The sequence below is a fragment of the Hippopotamus amphibius genome, chromosome 1, assembly GCF_030028045.1.
Source record: "Hippopotamus amphibius kiboko isolate mHipAmp2 chromosome 1, mHipAmp2.hap2, whole genome shotgun sequence".
NCBI classification, from domain to species: domain Eukaryota; kingdom Metazoa; phylum Chordata; class Mammalia; order Artiodactyla; family Hippopotamidae; genus Hippopotamus; species Hippopotamus amphibius.
Window position 1 is genome coordinate 136,584,756 of NC_080186.1, and position 20,162 is coordinate 136,604,917.

Consider the following 20,162-nt stretch of genomic DNA (forward strand, 5'->3'; position numbering starts at 1 on the left):
AGGTGTTCTGAGATCTGAGGCTGAAATTATAGCATGTGTTATCATTGTTGTTTTTGTTAGCCACCCAGTAAATAAGCATAATGTGTGCTTAGAGGACCTAGAAAAGAAGCAAAACGCATGTTGGCTCTCACTCAGAGTTTGGCTAAAAATACATTGTGACATGCAGGGCCCAGGCATGTCCTAGAAAGCTCTTAGGGTACCGAAGCGACCAAGAGGCAGTGCTGGCTTGATTTGGCACCAAGATCACTTGCTCAAGCCTGAGAAGGTGGGGGGTCTGACAAAAGCAGCTTTGAGTAAAAAACTGAGTCTTCCAATGTTCTTTCCCAATCTACCGTGGCCAAACCAAAACAACACAGGGGAAAAAGTGTCCTGTGCGGAGGTGGAAAGGGGGTCTGGGGGCTGGAGGCAGAGCTTGGGGACCAGATGTGATCCCTTCAGATTCTCATGTGTGATGGGAATCCCCTGTTCAACAAATATTTATTAAATGTGCCTGTGCAGGGTACTCTGGCTGGTACTAAACAGGATGGAAAGATGAATGAGGTGATGTCATCGTCCTCAAGGAACTATCAGGCTAAGCTTGCTATCCTGCACTTTCTGAGATCTGATACAATGGCTTCGAAGGAGAAAAAGCAATATCACGTTTGTTAGGCATGTAGTTAGAAATCTCATGCACACTACACACAACAATAACAAAAAGCAACCAGGGAACTCCATATTTTTACAACTTTTATGTAAAACTATTCTAAAATTAAAAGTTTATGAAAAGTTTTTGAGAAACCAACCCACCAAAGAAACAGAAAAAGAAAAGTTGTTTCTTATGTAAAACTAAATCCAAAAAACAAATCACAAACCTTCTAAAATTTAAGTACAAAGCCACCTCTTTAACACAAGCTCAATGCCTTCTTTTTAAATCAACCATTTCCCAGCTAAGAAGTCCTACGCTTCAGGAGCTACATCTTATCTATAGATAGTCTTCTTTTGGCCTACATGATGATTCTTAAAACGATTTAGCTGCCAAAGGCCTTAACCCACTTTTCCCTGAAAGCAGACGCTGAGAAAAATTCTTGTGAACAAGTATATTATTTGGGAAGTGATTCAAAGGAACAAGAGTGAAGGACAGGATGGCAAACTGGACAGGAGGGAGCACCGAGACAAGAATCTGTTGTAGAGGTGGCCACTGCTGTGGCTGTTTAGTGATGGTGGAGCTGGAACCTTCCAAGGAGCCTTAGGCTGTGCTCAGGATGAAGGGGAAGGGCATTTACACTTAGCTTCCTATCCGTTGGCTTCTGAACTTATTGATCAAGGGAGCCCACAGCTGCTGGAATTTTTTACACTCTATTATCTCTGTCCTTAATGGCATTTAGCACTTTATCATCAGAAAATTCCAGGGCAGGAAATGAGGCCAGCATGTGTGCAGAGCCTACTTAAACTCCCCCACAAGTGGCCATTCCAGCAACATCTGGGATTAACATATACACATTACTATGTATAAAAGAGATAATCAACAAAGACCTACTGTATAGCACAGGGAACTCTACTCAGTGTTTTGTAATAACTTCTATGAGAAAAGAATCTGAAAAAGAATGGATACACATATATGTATAACTGAATCACTTTGCTGTACACCTGAAACTAACACAAAATTGTAAATCAAGTATACACCAATAAAATTTTTAAAAAAAGAAGCAATGTGAACCACCAAGAAAATATAAAATAAAATCTGAGGATTTCATGAAAATCCAGATTTCTCAATTTTCTTGAAAAGTTGGAAGATCTAACAACACTAGACCTGAATTCCCAAAGGCACCAAATTGCCAGAGCAATGTCCAGGGACAGCCTGGGCATATATAATCCAAATCAGGACAGTCTCCACCGTGACACACGGGTGAAAACCCAGCCTGCCTGGTTCCTTGATCTTACCTTCCCTGTGAGTGTCCGACTTTCAGCCTTACTTGAACTATTCTCAGGCTTAAGAAACATTCACATCGAAAAGCAGGTAGGAATCCACTCAGCACTGTCCTTCCTCACTGGCTTCACCTTTCACCATACACGCAACCTGGCTTTCTTTCTTCTGAGGGTAGGTTTCAATTTGTCATCACGGCTTTGACATTGAAAATGTTGGATCAATTGACACAATTAATTGATTATGTGCTACATTCCAAGCTAGGTGCTCAAATTAAACCTCACTTTTAATGTTTAACAGAATGTACAATGAGAAGCAGGAGTTCTAGGAGAATCAGTCCCTTTGCTTCTTCTGACTCAAAACACAAAGGTGGACCCTGGCACCCAAGGACCTATGATAACTGCTACAGAGTCAAATGGTTGTTCATTATTGGTTTGGTTTGGAAACATGATGTAATGTGCTCCTAGCTACACGGCATTTATTAAACAAAATCCTCTAAGAATTATGAGGTGCTATTAACACTGAAATTAGGAGCTTCTAACATGAAAAGGGAGATTCCAAGTCACTATGCTACCCATAAAGTCCTGTAAGCTTGAAATGCTACCAGTTACCAAAGAAACCGTTACATTCTGTAATGTGTGTCCTATGGTACTCAATCCTTTGAGATATTTCATTTATATAAAAATACAGTTTTAAAAATACTAATGCCTAGATCCAGCTCTGCACCCCTCCCTGCCACTCCCCCACCTGAGATTCAGATTGAATCAGCTCAGGCATCGGGACTTTTCAAAACTCCCCAGAAGAGTCTAATGAGCTGCCACTGGTCCAAGAGACAGAAATGACATGAGGGGGTGGCCCCACTTGCTGTCCCCTCACTGCTCAGTTAGGACAACTCAGCACTTTGCTGTAGCCTCCCTGCTGTTCAATCTCTGGATTTGTGAAGCACAAAGTGTTAACTGGGTCATCTTCAGGCTGGGCTTTTGCAACCAATACAAATGGAGGTCAGAGTGCGAGCATTCACTGAATTGTCACTGTGAACTAAGGAGCATTTGAACACGAGACTGCCAGGTGGACGAGAACCTTTCTAAAGTTGATGGCGTCACTTGAATTTGCAGTCATTTTGAGAGGGATTTTTGAGGGCTATGGATATTTACCTTGCAGTTGACTGGATCTTTTTTTTTTTTTTTTTTTTGAGAACATTAAAGTAATATTCTTCTCTTCTGTCAATGTTCCAGCTATAGCAAATAGATCCAAAGAAACAAATTTAATCCACTGGAATTACTCTCTAAATAAATTCAACATTTTGGTTCACAGTACTGCAAATAAATTGAGTGCTTTAATTCCCCATATGTGGAGCAGACCTGAACTGTACAAGGACAGACTGAGAAGCACCTCTTATACAGTCAAGGTGGCCGTGGACAAGGGGGAATTGAAAAGGAGGCACTTCAAACTATTTTTAAAATAAAATGCATCCCACTGGGACAGCAACTGCCCAATGCCTACTATTCAGAAATCAGGGTGAACAAAGAGAAGCTTCACATTTGGTGGTTCTGGCCAAAGAAAAAGATCTGGAAAAGGGAGGAGAATAACAGGTCCAGCCAAGAATATAACGGAGCCCATCTGACTTTTCTGTGTGTGTGTGTGTGTGTGTGTATTTTCATTCCCAGAAAGATCTTTCTATCCTGGAGAAAATGTGTTAAAGAGAATTCTCATAGTAACTTTAGTAAAATATTCCAAATATTATAAAAGGCTGTTGGACATTGTTAAGTCTGTGTTGCACTTATTTTTAATATCTTTGTGTATATTCGGTATTTGTTCTGATGGCTCCCAGCAGAGATTTATTACTAAAGTAGATCTGACTTGAGGTTGAGTGGAAAGGAAAGCAGTCAGTGCGGGAGGAATATTGAGTAACTTGGTGTTATGATGGAATTTGGCTGCAGCAGAAAGAGAGGACTTGTGAGATACATGTGCCAATTAAGGTGCTCAAGAAATGAACGTGAATTCATGTTGGATAGACACCAGCCCCCTCTTCTTCAAATGTCCCTAGGGATGCTTCTAGAATTGCCAGAGCTGAAAATTAAATTAAAAACCTAAAACATGACCCTGAAAATGTAATGTCTCCTTTGATAATATCAGCGTGATGATTCGTCAGTGGGTGGGGCCACACCCCTCCTGGACCCAGACTGCGAGGCATCTTAAGACAGACATAGGCAATTACTCCACCTCTCACAGCACTGTTTTTCTAAAGCTTCTGATCAGAATTATATCCTGTCACCAATCACACTGCACCAAAGGCTCCCAACACATATGACATAGTAGGTCCCTGCAGAGACAGGACTGTAGTATACAGCACCAGTCTAGAAAAGCCAACAGTATCACTCAATTGCCAATACTCAGAAAAAGCAAATGGTAGTGAAATTCAATGTATGTGCATCAAAGTGTGTGGCAGGAAACTCTTGCAGGTTGGCATTTCACAATGTGAAATTTCATACTGTCATACTGAACAGATACGCAACCGAGATTTCTAAGCAGATTCCTTTTCTGAGTCGTGGTGCTTTAAATTCTTCTCATTAGAACAGGAAACAAGCCACTAATAAAAATAAATTCTCTTGCCACTGCCTCCATGAGTCAGAACAGAAAATTGCAGAGCACTTGGTTTATCTCCTTATTCACAGGAGCCCTAGCATCCACGTGCTGGGGATGCTGAGTCACTCGTAAAGAGGGAACGACATCAGTAACAGCCAGGAAGGGCCAGTGGGATTCAGAGGGCTGAGCTTTCTCCACAGAGGTTGTCCTTAGGTTAAGCCTTGTGGGATGAACGGATCTGGAATAGGCAGGTAGATATTCTACAAGAAAGGAGTGGACACAGGAAATTTCATGCTGGTTTTGCAATGGCAACAGCCTTCAGGGCCCTGGCATGTAGCAAAAGTGACTGCAAAGGAGGACAGGTGTTAAGACAGAAAGCAGTGATGGGGCCTGTGGCAAATGGGAATGTGAGTGGACTGGCTACGGGCACGACATTCAAATGTGTAACGCAACCTGCAAGGCCAAGCAGGGCCTGTGTGCGTTGACTTCGTGAGTTCTGATTTAGGGGATGAAAAGGAAGTGGAGTCAGAAATAAAACAGGTGCTGTTTCATTTATTTTTTACCTGCAATGAATGCTAAGTCAAGTTTAGACTAAGTAGAGCATCTGAAGGAAACAGCTTTTTCGCACTCTCTTTGCAGGATCTTCATCCTCTCCTTGTCCACTGATTACCTGTGTTCTCACATGAACCCCTTATTTCTGCTCCTTGTACATTTTTTTTTTCCTGGCTGATCACACCAAGTCCCATAAAATTATTAGCTGTCAACTCCTAAATCCCCATCCCGCTCAAGTGTCTCCAGAGAATGTCAGAGCTGTACATTCAACTGCCTATTAGACATCTACAAGCGCATGGCCTAAGGGCACCTCAGACTCAAACGGTCTGCAGTTACACATCCTATCTGAACCCACAAACCAGCCCATCTTGTGTTTCAAGCGCCAGTGAAGAGCAGGAACATTCAGTCAGTTGCCGTAATGATAAACTTCAGCAACGTCCTTGACATTTCTTCTCTCCCTCACCCTGCCTGTCCCATCGGCCGCCAGAAAGGATTGATTCCATATTCTCAACATCCTCTGCTTTGCTAGTCAAGTTATCAATTGGCAGCAATAAAATATACACTCAGGCACACACTCACATCTTGTATGAGTTCCTGCTTTATTCAGCCAATAAGAGAATCTGAGCAATGTGCTGTGGTCACACAGAGAGGGGTGGTAGATGAAACGTTACCCTTTTCCTATATTTTTCTTGCTCTGCCTCCATATGAGGTACTCTGTTTCTGGTGCTACTCTTTGCAGAGGCAGGCCTACTAAGAGTGAGAAAAACATGAAAATTCTTAAATACCTCCTTCCTATACTCTGGCTTGTGTTGCCATTCCAGGAGAACGTGAACGAACAAGCTTAGGCATTTCCATTTAAGGGATTATTCACAAGCATTGATTGACCTTTTCTGGCTCTTTAAGTAATCTTGGCATCAGGAAGGCAGTATTCTTTTTGCAGGAGAAGAAAATAGTCAACGCCCAAGAGACCCAGAATATCATGCCTGCCTCCACTTTTACAGGGTCCTAAAAAGTCAACAATCTTTGTTCCTCAAATCACCTCTACTATCCCAGTTCAGGCTACCAGGCACCACTGGCTAAATAAAACATAGCCTCCTACCAAACCTCACTGACCATCTTATCTTCCTGTAACATACTCCATCAACTGAAGCAAGCCGCATTTGTCTGAAATGCCTTCAGGAGCCAGTTTCTCCCTCCCACTCCATCTCATCTGTCCCTGCGCCACATTCAGCTAACCTGAACTTCTTTTAGATCCTTGGAACAACTCATCATTGTCACATCCAGATCTTTGCATATGTTATGTCTTTTGCCTGGATACTCTTTCTTGCCTCTGTGATCACCCAATTCTTCCTCATCCTTCAAGGATATGAAAGGATGTCACAATTTCTGAGATCCCTGATGCACAATTCTGGGTTGGATACCTCCCCAGAGCCATCCAATATTTCCCCTTTTGTGCTGTTTATCAGACCATATTTAGTTCGATGTGTATTATATCTTTCCTCTTCAGGCTTGCCAAGTTTTGTGAGGTTAGTGACCATGTTTGCCTTATTCACTGCTGAATCCCACAACTTAACACAGTTGCCTCATGGGTACCCCTTAAAAATAAGGCAGTGTCTTAGAAACTCAAGACTATCCAAGATACAAGAAAATCATACTAGGGGAAAGGCTACGGGAAAAAAAAAGGAACTTAAATGGTCAAGCAGTGGGCCAACGTTGAAATGCTGGAAGCTTCCCATGGGATGAGACACTTGGAAATAAATTGAGAAGGATAATGGTCATGATATAGTGAACATCAATATAAAGAAGCAAGGAAAAAAGAAGGTTCTTGGAAGACTCTACCTAAAAGGCAAGAGTTGTGATGTCATTCCCCAAAACTGGGGGGGGAAATGAAAACAGATTTTTGAGGAAAAGAAAATTAAGTTGGGAAAGCAGAAATCGAGCTTGGAAAGACCACACTAGTTTCCGACGTGAGTGCCACTAGTACTGGGGGCATGTTTTATCAGGCCAGTAAATGTTCCTTACCTACGTCTGATATCAGAACATTTATTTTCTCTTCGGCACTCACTCCATCAGGCTTAGGAAGTACTCACCATAAGCTACCTCCAGGTACAGGGCAGCCTAAGCCCAAGACATGGCCAACTGAGCTTACAGTGACAGAGGCATGGGCATGTGTCCCACGCCAGGCCCATCTGAATCTTCCTTAGGAATGTGCTGCTGATGATTGCAAAAGACTGCTTCCAGGGATGCTACCCAGGGAAGAGATATGAGAGTGGGGTTATCAACAGACATCTTCAAACAAATTTCTCTCCAGAGAAAAGCCAAGTAAAGAGAAGGGGAAAAAAGACATGATAAGTGTGAGGCCAGATGTGTTGTTAGATTCTCCTGTGGTCTAAGACAAAGCATCCAATTTCTGCATAAGCGAATTTCAGTTGGGATATTATCCTACTTGTACTTGTAACTGAAAGAGTCTTGAGAAACAGAAGCAGTGAACATTGACATTATACAAACAAGGCTGTTCTAAAGGAAATGCCATGGAAAAGAAAGAGGGGAGGTCCCAGGTGAAATGGGGAATTAGCACGGAGAAAGGACCAAAAAAGGAAGACCATTCAAAGAAAGTTAGATCGGAATTTGAATGCAAAATTGAAAATAGACAATTAGTGAAAGAATAACAATTGGGAAACATGAAGTTGTAATCCTAGAAGGGCAGTGAACATCAACAATGAAAATCCAGATAAGCTCAACTCTCTCTAAGTGACAAGGACTCCAAATTATTACATGAAGAGTGAAGAGGACAAATTAATTTTCATCCAGAGTTTATATGTATAAAGTCTTCTGATAATTTAAACCCATTCCTAAGCTTACATGCCATTTAGATGCTATAAAATACACGTCTTTTAAAAAATTGTATCCAAAGATACTACCTTCGAGCATTTTCCCAATCTTTTTTTCACTTGTAAAACTGTCCGACTAGCAACTCTTACAGTGTGTTGGCATCAGCTGACAGTTGTTAGATGGTGTCTTTCATTCCTTTCTAAAAAAAGGGAAATAATCTATGAGGTACATTCATCTTTGGGAGCAAAAGGTATGGTGCATACGGAGTCAAGCAACGCTATCAACCGTGGAAGAGAAATTCTGGCTTTGACGATGTCAGAATTTTTGCAAGTCACAGGAAACAAATCCAAGGGCAGTGGGGATGAGATTTCTGTTGCACACTATACTGTAAGGGTTGGAGAGAAGATGGTCACCACTTTTTCTGGCAATAGGATTAAAATAATAGTAATTATTACTGCTAGGATGTATTCAGCACTTATTAAAAGAAAGACAAACACCCATAGCATGATAAATATATAATCGTAAAAAAGTATCCCAATAACCATACTGGTGGAAACCTTTATGAGAACAGAAAATAAGACTTAGTCTATGTTCTAGAATGTGATCAAGGTCACACTGATCAGACACGTCAATACCGGGATAGAGACACAGTTTAACTCTCCGTCTGCACTGCTAACTGCTCTCCCATATGGCTTTCAGATGAAGCAATAAGCATTCAAGTTAGCCAGCAAGAAGATAACAGATCATCTTACACTGAAATGTTATAGAGTCTCTTTTTCTAAAGTGTTTTTTGTTTGTTTGTTTGTTTTTCGCAACAACACAACCAAAGGCTAAGAAGTAAAACATTATTCTCAGTTGAAGTATGAAAAGAACTCCCACCTAGGGGTAGAAGAATAAATGGAAAGCGATCTTCTCAAGGTACTGGCCAGCCTTCCAAATACTGACCGACCAAACTCTTAAATTTCCCTAAAATGTAAAAGTTTATCTTGACAGATAAATTAAAAGGCTGGGGTTTTCAAAATAGAACCTAACTGTTGCTCTGGGTACAGTGGAAAAATAACTATTTTAAGGCAATGGTATAAACAGAAATGCTCACAGGTTTCCAATGTACTTCAACGATTATTATATACATTAAGTGAACTGACACAGGTAACACTTGAGTTTACTGGTAGTTCATGAGTTTTCAGCTCATTAGCACATGTTAAATTTATACTATGCCAAATTACACAGAGCAAAAATGTATCGCCTAATTTATTTTAAAGATCACAAGAGTGAAAATTGGTTTATGAAATGCCAAAATCAAACCTAGCCTCAAATGTGAATGTCTGTGTGTTGTATTTTTAAAGGGTATCGAGGGGTTAGTGAAAGTTATTTCTGTGCTAGATCTGATGGAGAGAAGTGACGCAAGCATCCTTTCAAAAATCCAATCTTCCGCCAATTCCTTCTTCAACCTTGACCCAGACAGACAGCCTGAGGTACAGAGAAAAAATTCAATCTTGGCCCCCTCTCAAGAGACTTGCACGACTAACTGGAAAGAAGGCCTGCTTGAGGGGTGAGCGGCCTGGCAGAACTCTCTGGCCCACTGGGCCTTGGCTGTAGCCCAGAAACCAGTCCGTTCTGCTCACCTAAGCAACAGCATTTAGAGAGCGATCCCTTTCTTGCTTAGTAAAAAGCGATGACCTAGGGGAGGGCAGAGAATGGGTGCTGACAGCCTGGCACACATACTGACACCGGGAACTTTTTCCTACAGGGGTGGGTGGTAGAGAAGCAATGCAGGAAGGAAGGCTTCCAGGGAGTTTGGAAGAGTTGTGCACAGGGAGGGAAATGAGCGAGAACAGGAATCTCCGTCGGCAGCGCTGATGGTGGCAGTCATTCCATGTTCCATCAGCGTTAGTGATTACAGTTCCTGTGTTGAGAAAGGCTTACAGGGGTTGATCCCTAACAGGTTTCTCCATTGAATTTCATAGCCTTTGACTGAAGCTGAATGGCTTGTTTTCATTGGTTTACTTATTTTTTAGAGAAGTGCTCAAACGCAATGGTTTAGAACACAGCTCTTGAATCCAACTCCCTGGATGTGAAACCTGTCTCTAGTTCTTCCTATGTTTTGGCCCTTGGATGATTTACTTCATCTCCCCATGCCTCGGTTTCCTAATTCATAGAAAAGGGACTAATAATGGTACCCACCTTACAACTCTGCTCTGAACATTAAATGAGTGACTACAACTGAAATGCTTAGATGAGCACCTGCCATGAAGAAAGTCTCCAGAACTGCCAGCCCTTATTCTTCTGTTATGATTGTTGTTGTTTAATACGTCTGAAGACTATATCATAAACCTGGTGAAGCACGGGATTAGACCAGAGTTATAGGTACATAAATATGCAAAAGCAGAGTTCAAGCCTAACTTTAGGCTCCTAAGCCACGGGAGGATGTCTTGTATATCACACTGCTCTACACCCGAACTTCAGGGTCCAAAAGAACAAGCTGATACAACCTGCCTGGGAACCCGGCTGACCTGCATTATTCAAGGTGGCATCTAATTCACAGATTAGGCTGGGACTGGGTCTGCCCGGGATCAGACCACTGGTCACTTTTGTCAGGCGCATTAACTTTCAGACCACTAGGATGCTATTTAGTGCAGGATTAGTCATTTACTAATTACTAATTACTCCAGCGGCCACAGACCTAAGGTCAGTCATTTTCTCCCTTCACACCAGGAGCATCCAGCATAACAGAGGCCAGACAGGTAATTTGCATTGTCTCTTCTTGGGAGAAGAGGCCCACGACAGAAGGAGGCAGAGGAGGATTCTGTGTTGAAAGCGAGCAAAGAAGTTTTACTTTGACGGGAGTTTCCATAAGCGTCTCAGGCGAACGTGTGGCCCCTCTCTCCTGCTGGGACCTGGCAGGTTCTCACATTTGATACTTGCCGCCAGCCAGCTGGGTAAACCGGACAAGGTCTGACCCTGGTCCCAAATCACTTCTGCTAGCTGGCAAGTCTTCTCCCCTCTGAGCATCTGGAGAAGCCTCCAACTGTGTTTGCCAAACTTGCTTGTGTGTGAGAAGCGTGTTTGTTTTGTGATCAGTGTCTTGGGTTTTAAATAAGAATACCGTAGGAGATGGTCCCGCTCTGATCCTTGCTAATGTACCTCTAGGCTAATAAGTGCTGAGATGATCCTCCTCTTTGATTTCATGAATAAGAAAATAAAATGGGAAATGCATGACATTTTAAAAAATTATTGTTATTACTGAGTGTAAAATTTGTTTTAACCCTCTCTGGAGTGGCTAGGTTTCACGTTGAAAGTGCTGCTTGCTAGACTGTATCTCCTGTTTCTCCCCTCCTCTCCTTAAATATGTGCTTATTTACTTCCTGCAGAGTTCCATTTTAGAACCCATCAAAGTAGATCCACTCAGACTGACTACATTTTCATGCATAAATTCATAGATGTCTTCAGAAGGAATTGCACTTGCATATGCAAATACTTCCAATGCCTTTTCATTTCTACTTTTGGCCTGCACAGTTTTTAATTCATGCAAACACATTACACAAACAAATACGGGCTCAATAACAACACAAGGCATGTGTGAATTGTTAATTGCAAAGCGAGCCGTTTGATATGGCCAAGCGACTTCCATTATGATCAATGGAGAGGAACAAGATTAAACAGGAAGAATAAAGGTATATTTGAAAATAAAATCCCAGGCACTTGGTTTCATTTTATGTAAATATTAATAAGGGAAAAGGTGACAGACAAATCCACAATTCAACAATAATCTGGGATCTACAGCTCAGTGCACAATGATCTAGAAACCAGGATGCACCTTTAATGAGACTTAGGAAGGAGAGACCACATTTCAGCCCAGAATCACGAGAAACAAAAATGTATGCACTAATATCATAAATGAAACCAAAAAATATAGCAGAGAATAAAAGGCTTTCAACCATGTTGAACGTGTATCACCTTTCAAAATATTTGAGTCTTGTATTAGAGATGCTCTTGGAAATAACAGGTAGGTGTCCTCAGTTTTTCATATTGGATATTTAAGCCCTCCTTTAATTAAGCTGTGATTACTCATAACTTTTTTTTTTTCAATTTCCACTACATGCACTTTGGGGTCGGGTGAGAACTTAACAAAGTAAAACACTTGTTGAAGCTACTCACAGATCAAAGACATTTGATACAGAGTAATTTTCAAGCAATCCCTCCCCCTGCTTGCAATGTGTTTCATTTACATGTAGTTAACTCAGAAAATAAAGTGAAGATTAAATAAAAAGTGTATTCTGCAAGGGTCTACAATGACAGTGGAAACAATTTTAACTGTTTCTCCACTGACTTTGTTGAATATTCTATTAAATATAAAAGCTGAAGCTAGGCTAAACGAGCAGCATTTGAGAACATTTTTTTTTTTTTTAGCACAACCACTGGATTATAGGATATATACATATATATTACATACAAGTAGTGTTTTCTAAGAAATAAACAAAAGATTAGTAAAGTAACTGAAGGAAGCTAATAAGCCAGGAATGGAATTCCAAGCTGCTATATATTAAATGTTTGTGACCCTCCAAAATTTTTATATGAAACCCAAATCCCAGAGGTATTTGGAGGTGGGGCTTTGGGGAGGTAAATAAGTTACAAGGGTGGAGCCCTCAGGAATGGGTTTAGTGCCCTTTTACAAGAGGCCCCAGAGAGCTCTCTTGCCCTCTTCAGCTACATGAGGATACAGGGAAATGTGGCTGGCTATGGGCCAGGAGGAGACCTCTCACCAGACCCCAAATCTGCTAGTGCCTCAACCTTGGACTTCCCTGCTTCCAGAACTGTGCAAAATACATTTCCGTTGTTTATAAGCCACTGGTTGATGGCATTTTGTTACAGCAACCTGAAAGGACTAAAATGCAAGCTAAGGTATTTCATGAGGAATTAAATTAGTTACAACATTTACTGACAGGGACATAGAACAAGAATTACAGAATCAGTGTTGCGAACACATGATGCAGTAACCCAACAGGCAGGGCCTTGACTCTTGGCACTGGCAGAGTGACCCTTCCTGGGGCATTCACTGTATTTTTGTGCATCCACCTATAATTCTGCTAAGCCTTTATGTACATCACATACACGGCGAGGCTGGTACACAAAGCACAAGACACGGAGCCCGTGAGTCAATTTAGACGCACTGCCTCTCAGCACTGTTTGTGCTTGAGTCTACGTGTCCATACATTTACAGCAACTCATGACAAGTGATAACAAAATTCCCCACAGAGCATGACTATGAAGAGAATGCCAACTGTGAGTGCTTGGGACGAAAGCATTCTCCTCCCCAAAGAAATCAAGATACTATCAGAAAATTAAGTTTAGGTGAAAGTAGGCAGGGCAATTCTAACAGGGGAATCAGAACCTGTGCTCCAAAACATTAAAAAGAAAATTATAACTCAGAATTAACATCACATGTTTTTGGGGGAGAAGAGAGAAATTAAGTATTATTACATTGCGGGGAGGGAGAGAGATTCAAATATGTTTTTATCATTATACCATTTGTTCAAAGAGAATATAACCGAAAAGCCCAAAGTGAGAAGCAGGAGAAATTCAAAGTTTTGGAGGCTTGTGTGTTGGTTTCAAGGAGAATAGTTTAAAAATCACAGATCATTCCGTGTTCCTCAAGATCGGGGTCTGTGATGGTTTTAGGAATAACCCTCATGGGGTCAAGGGTCTGCTGCCTGTCACATCTGTCAAAACCTGACCTGGTAGGTCTCCAAAAGTAACTACCAAATTGTCAAAGAATTGAGTGTCTAGGACAAAAGAGGCCCTTCTATAATCCCCATAGGTTTTTGACATGGGTTGATAAGAAGATTGTTCCCATAAACTAAACTTTAATGGGGAGTTGATGCCCACCTGCTTTGCTGCCCGTTTCCACCAACCTCGGTCATCGACGCGCAACAGTGCAAGCATGTAAGACAGCTCAGACCATCAGTGTGGTCAGCTCTACCTACCTTGTCTTGGGAACTCATCTGACTCCCGGTGAACAAGGTCTGTGACTCGGTTTCCATAGTGCATTCTGCTGTCGTGGTCATAGGCCTTCAGAGTCTCGCTGGAGCTATAGGACTTCTGCGTGGGCACGCGGCAGTCTTCACTGTCCAGGGAGGAACTTGTGTAGCGACACTCTTTGCCACACCGCCCCCTGGTCAGAGAGCGGTGTCGCCGGTCCTTGACATCCATTATCCCAGGTCCGGCAGAAGGCTGATGCTTTCCAAAAAGTCAGGCCTGAGTTTGGGCACTGGTCACTTGGCCTCCTAAAAACAACGCAGGAGAAAAACCCAGATTGTGATTCTAAGAAATGCTGCTTTCAGTTCTGACTCACGCTCTGACTCAGATAAAAACACAAAAAGGCGAATCTGGTCGGCACTGCCTCATCTCTTCTGCAGACGCTTAATGTACACTTAAACAATCAGCCTAAATAGAAGACTCGACACAGTAAATTAATTCTCTTGCTGTTTAATTGAATAGATTTTGGGAGAAAAGTAATAGCAAAATAACTCATCTTTTGATTTTCTATATGTGCGAAGATGACACCATAAGTCTGTCACTCTAATGCAAGATCTTACTATGGAGCAGTTCAAAGCAAAACTGATTTTATCCCACTTTAATTGCTATTGAAGGGCTGTGGAAAAACAAATACCAAAATTAAATAAATAAAAATAAAAGAAAGGTGCATGAGGCATAAATATATGCTGGTGTTGCTTTGTAATGGTACCAGGTCACATTCAACTAACATAAAATCTGCCTGGCTGGGTCTGGAGAATAATAATATAAGGCATTCTTGACATGCAATCTTCCTCTGATTTCTTTAATGAGCCCTCCGGAAATTCCTCATCCGTTTTCTCTTCTTTGCAAATCTGTATCTTGGACACACCTGGTCACTTTTTTTCCCTTGTCACCTACCGACAGGACATCTTCCTCCCAGAGGACTAATTGGCACAATCACATGACCATCAACCTGCGCCTCCCCATACTGTCCTTTTCATGGCTGGGATATCCACTGTGGAAAAGAAAAATGAGGAAGGGCACTGAACACAGTAGGCAAGCTGATGGAAAGAAGCCTCTCCAACGTATGATCTCAAAAACAGGGAACTCCACAGCCTGTAGCTTGACACCCTGGGCCTGGAAATGTAGAAAAACATCATTCAGGAAACACTAGCCTTCTGCCTAGCAAATAAGACCAAAACACTTAGATGCCTCCAAGTTCCAAATGATGGGATCTTATTGATTTCGTTGGCCATGCAAAATAGCCTGGACCACAGGGCCAGGGCAGAGACAGAATAGGAAAATACAAATTTTAATTAAAATGGCAAATATAACCCAGAGCTGGTGTAATGATCTTTTTCCAGGCTACTGTTGCTCACTGCCTCCTCAATATTTCAGGAAATATTTGGGGAGCAGATCTGTAGTTTGGAACGCCTCTGCTCTTCTTTGGTTATTTACCACACTGCAGTGGGATGCCTATGTACACCAAAGGACTAGCCTGGATGCGCAGCAATGTGGATGGCATCTGACCCAAGACAGTAGAAGCCAAGTTATCCCTTCCTTGTCCTTTCATACCAAGAGGTCCTTCTGGATCTCGTGAACCCTCCTAATTAAGACTATTTGTATACATTATCAAACACTGCCTGTAATCATGGACAACGTTGCTTGATGATAGGCAATGAAAAAGAGGATACCCCTGCTGTAAACACCAAGCACAGTCGTGCTGTTGCCACAGTCACTTATTTAAAAAATCTAATTCTCAGTCATCTGAGGCCTACAGCTCCTGACTAAGGAAGCTGAGAAGCATCTTTGAGAGTAACCAGTCAAGACACCAGGACCTGCTTAGAGAACACAGAGAGTCAATGCCAGCAGCATGGAAGTTTTTGCTGCTGCAGAGTGCATTCAAGTGTCTTAACATTAATGCAATTTCTAGATGTCCCAAAATCTCTCCCTTAATGCCCAACATGTGATCTCAACATTTTAGAATCCATATTACAGGCTGGTTAAGAGTATGGCCATTGGAGTCTTGTTGGATGCCAATCCCAGCATGGCCACTGACTAGCCAGAGCCCTTGTAAAATTACTCTTGGCTTTCAAACCCAGTTCTCAACTGGTGAAAATGGAAAATAATAGTATTTACTACATAGCGTGTTAAAAAAATTAAAAGATACTGTGGTAAAACTCTCAATATGCTGCCTAACACATGGTAGGGGATCTATAAAAGTTGTTTTTTTCTCCTCCGGATGATTAAAAACAATTGCTTGTCTTAGCTAAGTAGTTGCAAATTTGCATAAGACAGAGGGTGGAGATGAGCATATAAATCCTTGAAACTCAAACTTCTAATTATAAATATCAGTACTTGAACTACACACAGATAAAGGAAGACTTTTGGCATCCACTAAGGATGTATAAGAATGTGTGAAGCAGCAGTGAGGAGCCACAAGTGTTTTTGGGGGGATTTGGCTGTTTTGAATGGATTTTATCATTTTCCTCTCTTTTGCTTCATGGTAAGTTTTTACTTATTAATGTTTTCAGTGTTCCTAACTCATGAAATCTGATCTCCCCTCATTTGCATCATGCTTTGGAAAGTGGACTACCTACATGTGTACGTATGTGGTTTTATTTTACACATATTTTTTAAAATCATGCTCTAAGTGAGAGCCTACAGGCTTGTTACCTATTTATAAAGTACAAGAAATTTAGTGTTTGGACATTTTGACGTCTAATTTGGTTGTTTAGCGATCTTTTCCCGCTAAATTCCTTTTTCTTGGCTATGCCCTTGATAGTTCAGTTTGTCAGCAATGTCACCTCCAGATAAATGATAGACATTTATATAATATGAGGTAAGAAAACGACAAATCTTAGCTAGGGAAAGCTAATTTCTTAGGAAACTGAGCAGAGTGCACAGACTGTTGGACTGTAGACATTTTGCATTTAGCCTGCCTGTTATTTAAAAATTAATTTCCAATATAAAAAAACAAAAGACAAAACAGGAGAATTTATATTAAAATCTGGGTCTTCAGCTTGTGAAAAATCAGGCAGTCTAGAAATGCCCACTTCCAGAAAGGTGGAATAAGCGTACTTTTACCTATTTCTCCTACTAGGTATAGCTAAGGACCCTGTACACTATATATAAAACAACCATAAGAAGAATCTGAAAGGTGGGAATAAGAGGCAGACCAACTAGTGCCCTCAGGACCCAAGGAACAATACTGTGGTGAGTTTCTGAAATTTCTTTTTGCCCTATATATCTCAGACTTGAAGCTGAAGACACTGGCAACCCAGAAACAGTAATAGACCCAGATAACAAAAGCTCCAACAAAAAAGCCTGCTTCCTCTAGCCAAAGGAACATGAAAGGGCAGCCTAACAAGAGAGGAAACATTTAGATAGCAACCATCTCACTCCAGCCAAAAAACACAGAAGATGAAGTAGCCCCACTCCCACCTTCACCAGCAAAAGCCAAATGTGAAGCCTAGATTTCCATACTGCTGAAGAAGCAATAAGGCACCCTTGACCCCAGACTGTGGCTTCAGAGAAGGCTAAGACAGGAGCTAGGACTTTCATGCCTTCCAGCAAGTAATGAGGCCATCCTTTCCTCAGAGGGAGCCTGGCCTTCCATTCCCACTGAGTAGTAATAAGGTGCCATTCTCCTCTGCTGGGGTGGTATAGGAGGAGGACTAGTGGAGAGTCAGGACTTTCATTATCACCCCGTAGTAGTGATTCTTTCTGCCCCTTGTTGGTGGCTGTTGGTGTCAGTGGACATCATGTGGAGAGGAGGAATGAGGAACTCCTATCCCTACTATCAAAGGAGGTATCAGTGGAGGTCCAGTGGGGAACCAGAACTCCCAACTCCTCCCCTCTCCCAGCTCCTAAGAAGGAACTCTTTGCCTTAGGGTGTTGGCAAAGACCGAGTGGGGAACCTGAACTTTTATGCCAAACTAGCAATAATGAGGTGGAATCCTTCAACTAACAAAGCAGTGTTGGGGGAAACCAACTGTAATAGAAGTTTTAAATAAATCACAGGATCTCATAACATAATACCCCAAATATCCAGATTTCAGAAAAAAAACAAAACAAACCTGTCACTCCAAGAACTAGAAAGATTTCAAACTAAATGAAAAAAGTTTAATTAATAGATGCCAATACTGAGAGGAAAAAGATGTTAGAATTATTTGACATAGATTATAAACAGCCATCATATAATGCTTCAATAGCAATTATGGACATTTTAAACAAATGAAAAAATAGGAAATCTCATTAAAAAAACAGAAAATCTCAGCAAACAAACAGAAGATACAAAGAAGACTCCAATGGAAATTTTAGAAGTGAAAATTAAAATAACCAAAATAAAAAACGTAATAGATGGGCTCAAGAGAAGAATGAAGAGATAGAAGAAAGGATGAAGGAACTTGAAAACTGAACAATGGAAACTACCCACTCTAAACAGTAGATTAAAAAATAGACTAAAGAAGATAAAATGCACAGAGCCTCAAGGACCTATAGAGAATGATAGCAAAAGACTTAATGTTTATGTTATCAGAGTTCCAGAAGAAAAGAAAAATGAAAGAGGGTTTGAGAAAGTGCTAAAATAGCAACTGGATACATCCAGATTTGCAAAACCCATAAAGTTCCACATTCAAGATGCTGAACAAACCCTAAATAGAATAAATCCAAACACATCCATTTTAAGATACAGCATAGTTAAACTTCTGAAAACTTAAGACAAAGAAAATCTTGAAAGCAGTGACACCTTACATATAGGGGACACCTTACTCATAGAGGAAAGCAATTTGAGTGAAAGTAGATTTCTCATCAGGCCATGGAGGCCAGAAGGAACTGGCACAACATTTTTCAAATGCTGAGAGAAAAGAAATTTCAATCCAGAAAACTAGATCCAGTGAAAATAACCTGCTATAATGAAGAAGAAAACATGATATTCTCAGATGGAGAAAAACTAAGAGAAATTATGACCAACAGGCTTATTCCAAATAAATTGTTAAAGACGTAGTTCTCTAAAACAGAAAGAAATCAATAAAATAAAAAATTTTACAAATAATGAAAGAAGAAATAAGAAAGAAAGAAAATACATGGTTAGCAAAAACATTAGTAAAGACAATAGACTTTCTCCTTTTGAGTTTTCCAAATTATTTTTAATGATTGAAGTAAAAATTATAACAGTCTGATGATTCTAAATGTATGTAGAGGGTAATGAAAAAGCTATAGAAATATGAAAACCTGTTTATAATGCAATATAATTTAAAATAAATAAACAAAACCAGAATACCAAAATAAATAAATAAATGTAGAGGGCATATTTAAGAAATGATATTTTAAATGAAGAGGGTAAAAAGATATAAAGGGAGGTAGGGTTTCCACATTTTACTTTAACTGGTAAAATGATGAAAGCAGTAAACTGTGATAAGATACCTAGGTATAATGTAAAAGCTAGAAAAACTATACAAAGGGATGCACTCAAAAACACTACAGATAAATCAAAATAGAATTCAAAAGATGTTCAATAACTGACAGGAAAGTAGGGAAAAAAAAGAAAGAAATTAAAAATAGAACAAGTAGAAAATAAAGAGTAAAATGGCAGACTTAAGCCCTAAAATAGCAATAATTATGTTAAATGTAAGTGGTCTAAATACATGAATTAAAAAATAGAGATCTTCAGAGTGAATTAAAAAATATGACCCAACTCTGTGCTGTCAATAAGGAAGTAATTTTAAATATTAAATATTAAATAAACAATGTGGGCATGTTGGGAGTAAAACAAAGGAAAAAGATATATAATGCAAACATTAACAAAAAGAAAGCAGATGTGGGACTTCCCTGGTGGCACAGTGGTTAAGAATCTGCCTGCCAATGCAGGAGACATGGGTTGGAACCCTGGTCCGGGAAGATCCCACATGCCAAGGAGCAACTAAGCCCATGTGCTACAACTACTGAGGCTGCTCTCTAGAGCCCGTGAGCCACAACTCCTGAGCTCTTGTGTTGCAACTACTGAAGCCCACGCTCTAGGGCTGGTGCTCTGCAACAAGAGAAGCCACCACAATGAGAAGCCCTCGCACCTCAATGAAGAGTAACTGCTTCTCACCACAAATAAAGAAAGCCCACATGCAGCAATGAAGACCCAATGCAGATAAAAATAAATAAATAAATATTAAAAAAAGAAAGCAGAAGTGACTATATTAATATTAGAAAAAGTGGTCTTCATAGGCAGAGCAAATTATCTGAGACAGAGAAGAGCATTATATGATGAAAGGACCAACCC

At 40.6% G+C, this 20,162-nt stretch overlaps 1 protein-coding gene across 1 annotated transcript in view; it reads right to left on the reverse strand.

Moving 5' to 3' along the window:
* Positions 1-14,083, reverse strand: part of TENM2 (teneurin transmembrane protein 2) — a 960,873-nt gene extending 946,790 nt beyond the window's left edge. Inside the window, exon 1 of the mRNA XM_057729532.1 lies at positions 13,858-14,083. Coding sequence (XP_057585515.1) covers positions 13,858-14,083 — 226 coding nt within the window. The remainder of the gene's footprint in view (positions 1-13,857) is intronic.
* Positions 14,084-20,162: the final 6,079 nt, after the last annotated feature.